Raw genomic sequence first — 16,392 nt, 5'->3', positions numbered from 1 at the left:
GGGGGGGCGCTTTTAATCTTGGGGTGGCGCACCAAAATCAAAAGTCATAACAGAATTTCTGTTTTATTCTGCTGTTGTTCTATATAGGTTGTTTGAAATAAAATACTGCAATATGGGAGTTAGGGAATCCCCATCTCATATAGGACTGCTTTGTTTTTTATTTTATAGTTGATATCACTACCTGAACAGCAGAGTCACTGCTCAGCTCACTGAGGCCGGCTCTCGTCTCTCTTAAATTCATATTCATAACTGAGACTAGCATTCATTGAAATAAATCACATCACCTGCTGCCATGGGGGCCAAAGTTTTAAACAAAGCTCTGACACAATCTGTTAACTCTCGGAGTATGTAGTGAAACTGACTGTCGGCTACTACCACACCACATTTTAGCTCAACATTCGTAATTCTGACTGACTTAAAGCCATTCTTGGATTTGCTACGGTCCGTTAGCTGTGGCCATCTTGAATCAGGTCTAGTCCAGATGTTAATCAGATGTAGATGGACATCCAATGATCACTTTCTGAGAGTTTCATTAAAATCCATTCCCTGGTTCATGGGACATACAGTATGCCTTAACGACTGTCTTTATCAGGGGGTCCAATGAGAGGCCGGTGAATGTATATATGGGGACATTTCCCCCCTGGACAGCCCCCTTAGGGGTGTCCCTGAGCATGACCCTAATAACAAAAAAATATCAGTGAACTGTTGATAAAGGTGACAACAGTGTCATTCTTGAAAAACAAAGTTTCGTTTTTGTTTACTCGGTTTGTTCTCTCATTTTAATTAGATGGACCCTCGACTGCTACAGCAAACCAAACAAACACAGCAGCACGAACAAGAGAAAATCTGTTTCGCTGAACGGAAAACTTCTGGTGTCCAGATGAAGGTTGTTTTTTTTTTTTTTTACTTTTTTTTTTTTTTTGCAATTTTTGGAGAAGCATTTGCATATTTCAAAAGTCCACCCTCCTCCCACCAAAAAAAAAAGGAAGTAAAAAGAAAAGAAAATAGCCCGGGGACAGAAATGACTGATCTGCATATTGAAGACGAGGGGAGGGAAAGAGGAAGCGACAGAGAGCAGAGTCTCTGTGTAAATGATTTCAGGTTGATCTTAAAGAAACAATAATGTCAATTAGCTAACGGTGTCGTGCTCATTACGCTGGATTAATCGCAGCATTCGCTACAACTCCTAACTGATTGTATTCTTAGTTGGCGAGCAGCTCCTTGGAGAAGGGGTAAGGGAGGAGGGGGGGAACGGCGAGAAAAAATGTGCATCATAAGAAGGCCTCTTCACCCAGCTTCCTTCATGAATAACAAATAGAGGAGCCGGTGCTGCGACCAGGCAGCACAACACATGAAAAACATTACAGCCTGCTCCGAGTCGTCTGGTTTTCTCCACATTATGCTGCTCAGCTCGAAACATGGCAAACACTGTGCTGCTTTTGTGCAGCTTCTACGAAACAGAGTTTAAAAATGTGGAATGGGTGATCACTTAAATAAACGGTGTCTGCATGCAGAAGTTGTTACTGTAAGATTCTCATTAGTAACATTTTGCCTGAAAATATCATTTATTTAGCTCTTTAATTATTACAAACCTTCAGTCGCACAAAGGCAGAACACCTGAAATACACAGGATTTCAAAATGTGAGTGCAATAACAACATCTTTCACAAGTGCTGCTTTAGATTAGAGGACATTTTTTCACACAAACATACAATTTCCCATTAGAGAAGAAAGACATGCCATTTAAATGTTTTACTAAAATACAATACACACAAAGTAGTAAAAATAACTGTGGCTAAAGCTGTGATTTTCAACACAGACACTATCATGAGTTTGTTCATTTCTTATTCCTTAAATGCATTTAACTTTGTTTTATCCCTTTGTGTTCTGTTCAAATCCAAAGGAATTTTCTAGAAAAAAAAAGTTTAAGGTGTGAAACATAGTGTTGCATAAATATGTTAGATTGTTCTCTTTCTTGAAAGTATTTAGTTTCTGCAAATGATCTCCCCTCCAATAAAATGACTCTTGAAAGATAAAGACCGGCTGATTTCAGAAATTTTATTCAAAACGTATCATACCCTTTTACCTCAAAACCCTCCAGCTGTTTATTTAAAGTGTTTTTGTATCTGAGTGAGGATGCTTAGAAGGTTTGTGGTCATTTCAAAGTACGTTTCTGGAGATATTTAAAAAACCCACAACCAGGATGTTAAACTACTACCCACACAATTCCTATTATTTTATCATATACATCATTTTCATTATTCATACAGCCCACATTCTGACAACCCAAATAATTTTTAAAAAATCCAACGGGTGAGCATAGAGTCCATTTGATCTCACTTGGTGAAACAGAGTTTGAGTCTGTTTGTCTTTTACCTTTTGGACTAAATCCAAGACAAATCTGCTGAAAACCATAAATTAGCAGCGACTTGACTGAGCAGCACCTGGCTGTCCGCTCCGCACACAGACCTCCATGTGTCCCGATCGGCGTGTTTCACTCCCTGAAGGCCAGTAAAGTGAGTCAAACTGTGAGCAGAAAATTCCTCACGACGCGTTTATTTAACGCGTATATACAGAATATGACCCAGTGTGAAAACACCCCAGAAGAACCCATTTGTGACTTTTGATAATGAATGGTGTGCATGAGTGTGTGTGTGGGTGTGTGTGTGTGTGTGTGTGTGTGTGGAGGGGGGTCATTATAATGCAGGAGGCGTTCAAACACCCTGTTTACCCAAAAGCCAATCTGAGTTTTGTTTCAAGTCTCATCAGCTCTAACTTATAAGTGAGATAAATGATTTTTTGTAGCATTGCAATGATTTCTTTACCTTAGAGTTGTGGTTAAAAATGTAACAACAATGTTAATAATGCAATAATAATAATAATAATACATAACATTATGCTGACCTCCTGTGATACCACAAGCTCTTGCCAGAGCTGTTTGTGTTTGGAATATGTTTTGGGAAAGACTCCCAGCTCCTACCACATACAAATCTAGCCCAATATCTATAAAATGTACAAAGTTAAAGCCATTTTTGTGTTGGCTAAGGTTGATCAGCTGTGGCAGTCGTCTTCATTTGGATTGACTTCATAGGTGAATTGGTTGTAGATGGATTTCCAGCGACTACTTTCTGAGAGTGTCATTAAAATCTGACCAGTAGCTCATGAGATATTTTGTTAACAGACAGACAAAATTGACTCTAAATGTTAAAACCAAAGTTTGAGGCAGATCTCACACTATCAGTTCCCTTTTCCAGCATGTGTTGGGGATGCCTCTCAGCTACAACCACACCAATTTTTATCTTAGTGTCTATAAAACTGACTGAGTTACAGCGTTTTGTGTTTGCTGTGGCTAATTAGCTATGGCGGCCATCTTGAATCTGATTAACTCCAACTCTTAATCAGTTGTAGATGAAGAAGTGTTTCATTAAAATCGATCCAGTGGTTCGTGGGACATTTTGCTAACAGACAGAAGCACACACACAATAGGCTTAATATTATTAGTTCTTCCTTTGCGCATCACTAAACACACGCATCTACCAATTTGTCTGTATTTTCAAATTAATAATCTACTAATTTATTTCTAATATACTGTATTTTTTTTTTTACACAAATGATGCTCCTTTACCTGCAGCAGGCAGAACTCTGAGCACCAGCCCTGAGACGCAGCGTCCAATCAGCGGCGGCTCCGCGCAGCCGCGCTCCCGTCATTGGGCGGAGGTCGAGGAGGAAAACGCAGCGCTCCTGTCGGCGCATCGTAAACTCCAGCTCCTCTCCGCCGCACAGTTAAAGAAGACGCACCGGATCCGAGCAGGTCGGCAGCGGGAGGGACACCAGAGACTTTCTGGGTTTAGTTGGTCCGGACTGAAAGCAGAATATTTCTAATTTTTTCAGTTTGGCACGGATCAAAGATCTTTTTTTCCCATCTCCTGAGTGGATTTACGCACAGCGGGGTTTTCGGGACACAGAGGGAAAAGAAAGAAAAGTTGTCAAACTATCCTTTTGCGCACAGGAATGCCTAAAGAAGTGAACTTTAAAACACAAGTTTACAGAAGTTGTTGAATTAAACTTGTCACATTCAGCCCATGGAGTAACTTGGCACTTTTTTAATTGGACAAAAGTAAAAAAAAAAATTAAAAAAACAAAACTTCACTCCTTCTGAGTTAGAGTGAATTCATTTATGGATTAGAGCACAAGTGGACTTCGGCACCAGAGGAGAGACATCCATCTAAAGATTTATGCCTTGGGGGATGGCAGCGGCCACCTCAGGTCCGTACCTCGCCAGCAGCAGGATCCTGTCCGCTCCGTTCGTTCACTCCGACCGGAGAGGCGCTGCTGGCATGCAGCCGGGCGGCACCGCCGTCACCACGGTGTCAGGAGGGTACAGAGGGGACCCGTCCATCAAGATGGTGCAGAGCGACTTCATGCACTCGGCCATGGTGGCGAGCAACGGCGGACACATGTTGAGTCACCAGTGGGTGACGTCGCTGCCTCACGCCGCAGCCGCGGCAGCCGCGGCTGCGGCGGCGGCGGCGGAGGCCGGGTCTCCGTGGTCCCCCGGCGGCTCCCAGCCCCAGGAGGTGAAGAGAAACGCGGGCAGGGAGGACCTCCACTCCGGCTCGGCTCTGCACCATAGGTCCCCGCATCTAGGAGCGCATCAGACGCACGCGGGAAGTTGGGGTGGCACCTCCGCCGCGCACATCAGCATCACTGAGGGCGGGCAGCCGCAGCAGCCGCAGCAGCCGCAGCAGCAGCAGCAACAGCAGCCTCTGGTTTATTCTCAGCCCGGAGGATTCACAGTCAACGGCATGTTGAGCTCACACACCGGACAGAGTCTCATGCACTCGGGGCTGGTGCGCGGGGAGTCCCCTGAGCTGGATCACCATCATCATCACCACCAACACCACAGTCACCACGCGCACCATCACCAGCACCACGGGGTGGGCCACGACTCGCAGTCAGACGAGGACACCCCCACGTCTGATGACTTGGAGCATTTCGCCAAACAGTTCAAACAGCGGCGGATCAAGCTGGGTTTTACGCAGGCCGACGTGGGCTTGGCCCTGGGGACCCTGTACGGCAACGTGTTCTCCCAGACCACCATCTGCAGGTTCGAGGCGCTTCAGCTGAGCTTCAAGAACATGTGCAAGCTGAAACCTCTGCTCAACAAATGGCTGGAGGAGGCCGACTCCACCACGGGCAGCCCGACCAGCATCGACAAGATCGCCACGCAGGGCAGGAAGAGGAAGAAGCGCACGTCCATCGAGGTGAGCGTCAAGGGCGCCCTGGAGAGCCACTTCCTCAAGTGTCCCAAGCCGTCGGCGCAGGAGATCAACTCCCTGGCGGACACCCTGCAGCTGGAGAAGGAGGTGGTCCGGGTCTGGTTCTGCAACCGCAGGCAGAAGGAGAAGCGCATGACGCCGCCTGGACTCCCTCGCACCCCGGAGGACGCGTACTCACAGGTGGGAAGCATGGGCCCTGACACACCGTCCCCCTCCATGGAGTGTAAGAGGATGTACAACGACACGTGAAAAACAATCAGATCAAAAGACAAACCTCAAGAACATAAACTGTCTCGTTTTTTTTGTTTTTTAGAAAAATGTTTTGCTGACTGACCAGAACTCCTGGTTCTATTTTTTTACATAATCCATCCACAAACATTAGTGTTGAATGGGACAAACTTGGACACTTTTGCACCTTTGGGCGTCTTTGGGTATTTATCTTCACTATAACACAACCTCTGGGACTCCAACTCTCAGTCAACTGATGTCTAGACATGAAAAAATTAGGAAAATCCTTTGAAGACGGTGGTTGTTCATTAGGAAATTGCAAATTTAGAGGAAAAGAAGCCCAGATTTTCAGCAAAAGTTTGAACTCTGTACTGTAGAAATGAAAGTCCTCTTTAATGCTGCAGAATTTAATATCGCTCCTATTATAGACTTTTAGGCTGAAGCCTGGATATGTTTTTTTCATCCTTAGCAATAATTTATGCATTTCCCTTTGAAAGCGTTTCTCATATTTTGTGTTGTGTATCAGTGGATTCATGTTGTAACACAGTTAATGGTCAAGAAGCGATTTACAGATGATCCAACATTGTACCCCCCCCCCCCCCTTAAAAAACCCCAACAAACTTTCCCTCAACTTCATGTAAAAGTCTGTTTATTCTTGTGTAATGAGCTATTTATTATTATTATTTTATCTCTGTTCTTTTTCATGCAAGAATAATTATTTAATAAAATTGACATAAAATGATGTTAAGAGATGAGACAATCATCATTTTTAGGGCTCTTAACACACACACACACACACACACACACACACACACACATACACACACACACACACACAAAGTGTCAGTTTAGACTTTTTTCTGCAAAATATCATGTATACACCAAGTTTCTTTATGAATTATATCCATTAACATATATAATAATCCTTATAAAATGAACTTTTCAGAACAGTCACAGTGGATTTCAAGCGTTTTTTGTCAGAATGTAAAATAATATATATCAGGTCACACAAAGTGACTTTTTAAAATGTGTGGTTTGTTCAGTTTGGACTTTTATCATTAAGTTTGTTAAAGCCAAATGAGTTCTGATCAGTGTTATTTTTTCTGTTAATAAAGAAAACAAGGACAGTAGCAGATGAACTGGTGACAGAAATAGCTTTGGTTTGCACCTCACAGCAGCTTGAACACAAAACAAATCGCTTCGTTAATTATGTTCAATTCAAACACAGCAGAAAACCGACTAAACGAGAGCCCCAGCTCTCACCGTTTCCCTCCTGTTAAAGCCCCGCTGACCCCCACTGAGACGGACTGAGCTCGGCGCTGACGAGCCTGAGAGCCTCTTCATGCGCCTCATGAGAGACGCCGCACATCAGAGCAGCCGGAGCCGCCGGGGCGATGGACTGCAGCTCGATGGAGCCCAGCCAGCCGAGGTCGGCTGTCCCAGATGGTGGTTCACCTCGGTTCGCGGTTGCCAAGGTGACAGCGAGATGGAGTGACACGAGGCGGCAGCGGATCTCTTGCCACAGATGATGATGGGTTTGGGAGGCAGGCAGTGAGTATACCTCCGGATGGAGTTCTGACAAACCGCCTCTTCTCGTTGCACGTGAACAATACGAGTGAAACCCGTTGCCACGCAGAAGTCTTGGGGAGAAGTCACAATAGTCGCAGTGAAACTATGAGGAAGGTCAAAGGTTAGCTGAAACACACAGACGTAAACACAAACCAGAATGGTGACATATTACTGTAAATGTTCCACTCAGTATTTTTACACAAAGAGACCAGAGGCACACATTTCTAAAAACTCTGGTGGGGGCCCCACTGTGGGTCCTAAAACACAAAGTGGGGGTCTTTAGATAATCTCCAGATCACACAAATGATTTGGGATTTTTTTTGGCACATTTTCATTGTAGTTGTTCCAAAGAATAAAAGCAGTAGGTTTTAGTAACTGATAAAAAATAGTTTTGTGGTTGTCAGGACTGTTTGTGTTGTCATTACTTCCTTTCTTAATATAATTATTAGAGAAGTTGGTCCGTTTAAACCGACAAGCACTTTCCAAAAGGCCCCCAAGGTTTGAATATCTTGTTTTAATTAAAAAACAAAATGCCTTATTTTACTTTCATATTTACAAAAAGCTGCAAGTCCACGTCTCTGTAAAGAGCTTTAAATTGTTTCAACATGTGTCAAAGATGCTTCAGATTTCTTTTACAGCTTTAAGGCCAACACAGTGATGCCAGTTTTACTGAATGACTTGACTTTGTGTAATTCTGACTTGTAATGGTTTCCTTTGGTGCACTGTTGCCGTAATTATTCTGTATTTTCATCATATGTTGAGGCCCATGCAGTAAAATGCTCTCTATGGATGTAAATTCTATTATTTTTCATAAAATCAGGCAGTAGGTGTGCATTTCTTGTTGACCCAAAACTTTGTAGTTGCAACTCTGTGTATTCTCCTGGCATTAAAATAAAATGTTCAAACAGTTTTATGAAAGATTGTTGCATCGTAGTTTTTTTTATCGTGACCTTTTTTCTCCCGTAGCCATGACACCTTTAATCAATTCAGTCCATGAAGAAATATCTTTTATTTTTGGGTTTGAATAGAGAAATAGTTCAGGTCCACTTGTGGTTTGTGCAGCAGTGGCTAATTAAAAACCATGTCAGAGCAGAGTTTCTCATAATGTCAGATGGTAGGTTTGTAGCTTATTATTTTCTTGTTAGTTTTTTTGCAGTATTTTCTGTTTTATTCTTGTGTTTTGTGAAATCTTTACCAAATTTCTCTGCCTTTTTTTCCCTCTATGTTTCCAAATTTTTTAGATTTATGATCTTTTTTTCAGTAACTAATTTCCAACTCTCTCCTTGACCCTTAGGAACATTTGTCCTCAAAAAAACCTCTTTTAAAAAGATCTCTTTTTAACTTTCCACGACTACTTTCCTTTGTGCTGAGTCAAAACGGTCAGCAAAGACTTTGACAGAAAACTGTTGACCGGTGGAGCCACTGCTCGCTGTGATCACATGAGCAGCTCTTAACATTTTGGATTCCCTCTGAGCCGCAGGATGAAAATGGAGGTGTAATATACGCTTGCGGGATTGCAGTGTGATCCCCTCAAAGCTTAGTGATTCAAAGATGGGAGATAAGGCTGGAATTGGGGGATAAAAAGACATTTAAAGGGGTTTTGTCGTCACAGGGCGTACGCTGTCTTCGCTGAATATCAATGCAGGGATGTGAAGGGACAAGCTGATGATGCTACAAAACACCCAAACTCCTCAAATAAAAAAAAATAATACAAAGTCCCAGTCAGGAAAGTACACGTTTGTGCTTTATTTTCGCTCAAATGCAACCTCATTCATCAATGAATTATTGTTTCCTGCCTTTCTGAGCCGTGGAATGATTGCAGCCCCACACCGAGGATGTTATTACCTCCTTCCAGTTGTAACTACTAATATAATTGCTCATAATTGCTCCTAAAGCCCCGTTCAGAGGTACTTATCATGAAGCAATTACTACAAGATTAATCCCTGCTTTAATGCTTGTTGTTTGTGTCTCACAGTTAGGACACAGCCACACAGACAGCTGACACACTCCTGCAGCAAATCATCTCACAACAGCAAAAAAAAAAAAAAAATCCACAACTGTTTCCACTCCAGTTTGAACATTACCCTCTCTCCTCTCCCCCCTCCACTCTGCTCTGTGTTAATTATTCTTACAGCAGAGAGATTGGTTAACCACTAACACTGATTAACACACTGTGAAACCAATGACTCTTACCTGGAATCAGAAGCTGTGGGACGCATGAATAAAACATTTGAAATGTTGCTTTCAAAGTGCCGTCGAAATGTTTTCCCCCTAAATGTAACCCAACTGGTCGAACACAGCTCGGTCAATATTATCTCCTCTCATCTGAATATTCTGATTTGTTTCACTTTGCCTGTGTTTGCTTTTTTGAGGAGCGGGCTGGGTGATTGATGGAGCATCTATACCAAAAGTCTCTCAGTCAGGAAGGAATTAAAGCAAACATCTGTGGAACAACGGACAGAGAAATGAATTGTCTTCCCAGCAAGCTTGTTGTGTGGTTGCCTCTGAACGTGACAAGCATGCATGTGCCAGACCGCTGGAGTGGAACTGGTTTGATGGGCATGTTCAGCACATGGGCACGATGCCAATTTAGACAAGCATTTAAAAGAATACCATCCTGCATGCTAAGTGTGTGAATGCAGCTGTGTCTGTGTGAATGTGAAAAATATCTGATGTTTGGGGAAAAAAAGTCAACTATTTCACACATCTGTCAGCACTCCAGGAATGTTTTGATTTTGTCTTTAAAGTTTTTATTTTTTTTTGTAAAGGCTAAACTTGCTGCTGGAATTATTATGAATATGCTATTCTCTTAAAAAGTACTGTAAGTTTGAGCAAATTTAAATTTAAAGCTTAAGTCAATTAAAACCTGAACATCAGATGAAGAATTGTTTCACCCATCAAAAGTCATTGGGAGGACAATGCTGCCATCTTCTGGACAAAACCAGAAATGCATACTATGTCAGCCCATTTAATAATAATAATAATAATAATAATAAATGCATTTTTTTTTACAATTTAATGTAATGTTTAATGTAGACAAACAAATAAATATACTTTTTTAAAATAACTGAATAAGTTTTATTGAACATGAAGGACATCCTGATGAAACATCTACATCAGTAGTTGCCAAACCTTTCAGCTTTTAACCCATAAAATAAAAAATCCAGAGGCATTTGATCCCATTTATTACTGGATGAAAACACGAGTATACAGGATATGTAATCAATTATTGACTGCTGTTTTATTATTTGTAACAGTTAAGGCTAAATATGCTATTGGTGGTCATTTTTAATGCTAATTTGATTTCAGTAGACCCCTACTTTGGGAACCTCTGATCTATGAAATAAATATATGATTCATCTTCATCCAGTAGTGAGCAATCACAGATTTTAGTGACAATATATGAAAAATCCTAATTGATATGTGTTTATAATCAGAATTTAATTTGATGTGATTCATTTTTTTTTTGTATTTACCTGTATTTCACTTTCTTTTATTTTCCTTTTTAATTCATTTTATTTAAATATAATTAATTTAGCATTTTATTACAATTTTAAGAGTACAAGAATTAAAAACTGATGTATTTTTTTTACTTTTTTGGTCATTTATAGTATTTGTTTTAGACAAAATGCCAAAAATTATTTTCTGGTATTTGACTCATTTACTGATGTAAAATTTTGAGTCTTTATTCAAACCAATTTATTGTTATTATGATGAATCTTCAATATTGTTTTCCCCCTTGCCACAAAATTATAGTAATTTAGCAATAACAGGATGCATTTCAAATGGAAATGACATTTTTTGAGCAGCGGTTTGTGTAACACTGCTGTAACCTGGTGAAGATGAACATCCTATTGATGAGCATCGTGCTGTTGGTGGTTTTTCTGCCTCACTGCTCCTTTAAATCAAAGACCACCTGCTCCTCTGGCGTCAGCATCCCCCCACAGGCAGCATGATGGAGATCAATACGACACTGAAAATGTTCCAAGTGATTTATTTAAGCAAATCCTCAGCATGAAAAGGAGGGAAGACTCAGCCATGGAGCTGACTGGCTCCACGAAATCCCTTTTTAAAAGCTGGTACCAGGTGTAACAGGGAAGGTAAGTCTGTTTCTCATGATGTATTGGTTTATATTTTGGTTTATTTTTCTCATTCTGAGATTCTTTTTTTTAATCTGCTGTGAGTTTTTTAGTTGCAGATGATCTCTAGTTGGTTGCAGACAGCTTCAGGAAGCTGCTGGTGAAGGATGAAGTGAAACAGGAAAAAAAAAAAGCCATTCGTGAGTGAAGTTGAGAACGTTCTGTTCAGTCTGAGCGATGGCAGGAATTTGTACAAAATGTTCTAAAATCTCGGTGAAAACGAGGGCATTCAGAGGTCCGTGTTCTCCTTGAATCCCTCTTTTCGCATTTTTTTTAATTCTGCACTATAAGGCTGTTTTTTTTTTGTCAGATTCAGATTCACTGACCACACCTGAAAGCCGTGTCCTGAAATGACTCCATCCGACAGCGACGCTTGTCTGGCTTTCATTTGGAAGGCGGCAAGTTCTCGAAACGTGTTTTCCTAGATGATTTACGCAGCCAAGATCTTTTCCCACAAGAAACGTTCGCTAATCTTGTGAAAGACGAACGACAGAAAGACGCTTTGTCAGAGACAGATGAAAGTGCAGACTGCTTGTTGCCATGGAACTGCTGACCTTGTTTCCATGGCAACAGCCAGCATCACTATTCTGTTACTAAAACTGAGGCTTGTGTTAGAGAATGTGGCTACAATCACCGAAGAGATCAGGTAACCATTGCTCGCGGACGATGATGTTTTTGCGCGCGTCTGTGCGCTCAGAGGTTGGACAGATCCCAGAGACGTCTGAACAGAGCAGAACTGTTGTTTTACTATGGAGACAGTTCAACATTTGTGAAAAAAAAACTGTTAGATCAAGTCACAAGACCCTGTTTATACTGAACTTCACCTTGTACCATCCAGAGAAGCGATGACTGTTAGATCCATGGCCATCGGTCTGTATCTATAAAGAGATTGTATCGTATAGCGTCACGTTGTATCATATATCTAACAAGAAGTGGAAGGAACACGCTTTGCTTTTTGGAGCTGCTTCTGGCTGATTAAAGTTGAAGTGTCACCTGAAGTGTCGACCAAGTAGGAGTGTTTCTCCTGAACCGAAAGCTGAAAACACTCTGAGCTGTAAAAGTACGTCTTCCTATTTATGTGTGAAACTCCACAGCTTGGCTGTTAATCATCAACCATCCCGAGCCAAGCTCAGCAACACGACTCTGTCCGTGTGCGCCCGTTACTCTGTGTGTGTGTGTGTGTTTGATGGTTTATATAACTCCTTCAGGATCATCTAAATGTCATACTTTGAAAACCAGTTGAAATCCTCCAAATATTTGACAAAATGCTCATTTCTTCTGTAGTTACGATATATATTTGTTTGAGGAGACAAACGGCTCTTTTATGTAAAGTACTATAAATTTACTTTAACATTAGTAAGAATCTTTTAACACACCTCTTATCAGGTATCAACAAAGTTTCTTAAGATTACAAAAAATATATTGTTTCATATTGCGTTGTGTTGTATTCTGACACACTGTATTGTACTGGGATGGCACGGCGGTGGAGCTGTTAGAGCTGCCGCCTCTCAGTGAGAAGGTTTCAGGTTCACTTCTCGGCCTGGGGCCTTTCTGTGTGCAGCTTAAATGTTCTCCCTGTGCTCACATAGGTTTTCTCGCACAGACCAAAAACCTGCATGTTAGATTAATTGGTAACTCTAAACTGGCTCTAGGTGAGAGTGTGAATGGTTGTTTGTTTTTATGTGACCCTGTGATGGATTTGCGACCTGCCCAGGGCGTCCCTCGCCTCTCGCTCAGTGACCGCTAGAGATAAGCACAAGCTTCCTGCAACCCAGAAAGGAGAAGTGTGTGAAGAAAGTGGATGAAAACTTATGTTTAGATCATTATCCTATCTGTTATTTGTTCAGTTTTGCAAAATGCCTAACTTAGATGTTCTTCTCTTTCTGTGTCAGGTGCTGCCATGGAACACCACCTGCTGGAAAACATCTTAAACGGTTCGCCACAAAAATAGTCCAGTATGTTTATCTTCGTCTGGACTGGTTTGGCCTGATAAAAGCTGCTATGGCTTTTTGCAATGAAAGCCTGCCAGAGGAGTGTAACTTCATGGAGCCAGGTGTGGAGGAAGCAGCAGAAAGCCTCCCATCAGAAGCCGCCACTCCCCTCGTATCAGTCACTCTCCGGGTGACCCTGGCAGCAATAATGATCTTCATGATCACGATTGGTTTCCTTGGCAACGCAATCGTGTGCCTGATTGTTTATCAGAAACCTGCCATGCGCTCCGCCATCAATCTGCTCCTCGCCACGTTGGCCTTCTCCGACATCATGCTGTCTCTGCTCTGCATGCCCTTCACTGCCGTCACCGTGGCCACGGCCGACTGGAGCTTTGGGAGTGGGTTTTGCCGAGCCTCCATCATGCTGTACTGGCTGTTCGTCCTGGAGGGGGTGTCCATCCTCCTCATCATCAGCGTGGACCGCTTCCTCATCATCGTGCAGCGGCAGGACAAGCTGACCCCACACAGAGCGAAGGTGCTGATAGCAGGATCGTGGGTGCTGAGCCTGTGTGTGTCCCTGCCGTCTGTCGTCGGGTGGAGGACTGGGGCAGCAGGGATCGGGGGCGCCTGGGCGCCGCAGTGCGTGCTGGGATACAGCGAGTCTGTGGCGGACCGTGGCTACACGGTGCTTTTGGCTGTAGCGGTCTTCTTTGTCCCATTTGCTGTCATGCTGTACTCTTACATGTGCATCCTCAACACGGTGCGCCGCAACACCCTGCGCATCCACAACCACACCAGCGAGCACTCATGCCTTCCAGCCCTCAACCAAGTCAGCAAAATGAGACTCACCGGGCTGCAGCGCCCGCCTAAGATCAAGGTGGACATGAGCTTCAAAACCCGAGCCTTCACCACCATCCTCATCCTCTTTGTCGGCTTCTCGGTGTGCTGGTTGCCTCACACGGTGGTGAGCCTGCTGGCGGTGTTCAGCCGGCAGTTCTACTACAGCCCCCTTTTCTACCCCATAAGCATCGGAGCTCTGTGGCTGAGCTACCTGAAGACCGTGTTCAACCCCGTCATCTACTGCTGGAGGATCCGGAAGTTCAGGGAGGCCTGCCAGGAGTTCATCCCCAAAAGCTGCAGGCTGTGTCCCCGGGTGCCTGGCAGGAGCCACAGACGAGTGCGGCCAAGCAACATTTATGTGTGCAGCGAGAGCCAGTCAGCTGTGTGAAACGACGGCGGCCATCTTGGTCCGTTTCTGACTCTGCTTCCAACTGTTTTTACCTTTCAGCTAGACTCAAAACTATTCAGACATAAAAGTAAGGAAGAAGAAGAAAAAAAAGCAGTCAGCTTGAAAACTGTTTACTTTTTCTACAATAATATCATCTAAATAATGAATGTTCGGTTTGAAGTGTGCTCATAAACTACGAAAAATAAAACATAATTTTTACTCCATCTCTCAATGAAGCTTAAAATGACCAGAAGATCCATTGGACCCATTTATTATTTCTGCTGCTTGTTTTCACACATGAATGCATTTTTAATTTATTCACTCAACTTTCTGACTATTTCAGATGTTCAAACACATTTATTGTATAATCTTCCTCTGTTGGCCAAGTTCTTGAAGATAAAAAGCATTTATCTTCATGAAATTTAGGCAAAAATGCAATATTTTGTCAGCTCAAAGTGTCACTTTGTTGGTTTTAACTTCATGATATTTTTTTTTTTTGAAAAATGATACTAAGTAAATAAAGATTTCTTTGAGTAAAATTACACGCAGACTAGGTGTATTTCTTGAATTTAAAAAGGTCTCTAGCTGAAAGTCAAATCTACATGTGGTTTTTGTTTTGTAGTTTTCTTCAGAGTCTCTAAAATATAAAAGGTTTTATTGGACAAGTTCAGATTTTCCAGAATATTTCCCAGCATTGGGAAGGATTTTTCCAATGAATCAGTAGGGATGAGTGGAGCTCAGGCTGAGGCTCAGGCTTTTTTCTTTTGTTTTGTTTTTCTGCAGCTGCTGTCTGTTCATGGTTAAATGTGACAATAATATATTGCATTTCTGATATTTCATGTTTGTTTTTTGTTAATCAATGTTGGTTTCTTTTTTGTGTTTCATGTTTCATCTGTCTTCACTAATAAGTATACAACACAAAAACACAAAGATATAGCTCATCTTTTCCGAGTTAAATCAACTCCATCATTTCCCTGAATGGTCCTTTTGTTTGAGTTTAATATTCAAAGCTCAGTTGCACAAATATTTGCAAGAGATTCCTCTATTTTGATACCACTGATACACTTTCAGCAAGAGGATAAAGGATTTAAAACTAGTTATGTGTTAAAGTTAAAGCTTAAATAACAGAACTAGCTTTATTTGGCTTTAAAGATTCAGAGAATTAGAAGTTTTTAGTTGTGATTATATGACTGAATTTATAAGTAATGATCAGCGATGACCTTTTAGTTTGTATTTATTTATTTAAAGAAGAAAAGAAGAATTGAAATCCAGTCCGGATGCTGTATGGTCACAGCAGACAGAAGAAGTGAAGGTATAAAAACTCACTTTCACAAACGATGTGCTTTTGGTATATTAACCATTTCTTTGGTTCTGACAAATAAAATCCTCCAGACAAATGAAGCCTGTGTCCGGTAGGTGGCAGTAAAGAGGCTGCAGTGCGGAGGAGCAAAGAAGAAGAAGAAAACAATATGGCGGCTGCCGGGGAACTAAATAAAAAGAGTGTTTTTACCTCAGATGTGGATATTTTACTGCATCCTGAGCTGTTATCTCAAGACTTCATGCAACTAATGTTAAGTGAGGTGAGTCAAATGTTAGAATAAAGAGCGAAATGTGTTCCTTAAATGAGGAAATAAACGAGTAATGTTGAAGTGTTAGCAGTCCAGCTAACAGTCTGAGTTCTCTTTACGGAGCTGAGCTGACGCTGTTGTGTGTCTGATTTAGAGAAATGTCAGCACCGGAGAATGTGGGAGCCGGGACCGGCTGACGGAGATGTACCTCCGGCATGTCGTCCCGCTGCCGCAGAGGACTTTACCCAACAACCGCTGGGGACGGAGGATGGAGAGGACCCCAGGGAGGCAGACAGCAGCTGGACACAGGGCAGACAGGTGAGGGTTGGGATGGACACCGCTGAGGGCAGACAGGTGAGGGTTGGGATGGACACTGCTGAGGGCAGACAAGTGAGGGTTGGGATGGACACCGCTGAGGGCAGACAGGTGAGGGTTAGGATGGACACCGCTG

The 16,392-nt window shown here is 42.3% G+C and overlaps 3 protein-coding genes across 3 annotated transcripts in view; all 3 read left to right on the top strand.

Moving 5' to 3' along the window:
* The first annotated feature begins 3,517 nt into the window (after positions 1-3,517).
* Positions 3,518-6,295, top strand: pou3f3a (POU class 3 homeobox 3a). Its single transcript, XM_017410173.3, has one exon. It carries the CDS (start codon positions 4,235-4,237, stop codon positions 5,525-5,527), a length of 1,293 nt encoding a protein of 430 aa, XP_017265662.1. The 5' UTR covers positions 3,518-4,234; the 3' UTR covers positions 5,528-6,295.
* Positions 6,296-10,232: 3,937 nt separating this feature from the next.
* On the top strand, positions 10,233-14,881 carry gpr45 (G protein-coupled receptor 45). Its single transcript, XM_017410170.3, has 2 exons — positions 10,233-11,175; positions 13,107-14,881. Exon 2 carries the CDS (start codon positions 13,216-13,218, stop codon positions 14,371-14,373), a length of 1,158 nt encoding a protein of 385 aa, XP_017265659.1. The 5' UTR covers positions 10,233-11,175; positions 13,107-13,215; the 3' UTR covers positions 14,374-14,881.
* A 911-nt stretch (positions 14,882-15,792) lies between these two features.
* Positions 15,793-16,392, top strand: part of lg6h2orf49 (linkage group 6 C2orf49 homolog) — a 6,045-nt gene continuing 5,445 nt past the window's right edge. The window contains exons 1-2 of the mRNA XM_017410349.3: positions 15,793-15,953; positions 16,096-16,259. Coding sequence (XP_017265838.1) covers positions 15,843-15,953; positions 16,096-16,259 — 275 coding nt within the window. The 5' untranslated portion in view covers positions 15,793-15,842. The remainder of the gene's footprint in view (positions 15,954-16,095; positions 16,260-16,392) is intronic.

The sequence above is a fragment of the Kryptolebias marmoratus genome, linkage group LG6 (assembly GCF_001649575.2).
Source record: "Kryptolebias marmoratus isolate JLee-2015 linkage group LG6, ASM164957v2, whole genome shotgun sequence".
NCBI classification, from domain to species: Eukaryota; Metazoa; Chordata; class Actinopteri; order Cyprinodontiformes; family Rivulidae; genus Kryptolebias; species Kryptolebias marmoratus.
Note: the sequence above shows the minus strand (reverse complement) of the source record. Positions and strands in the feature narration are given on the sequence as shown.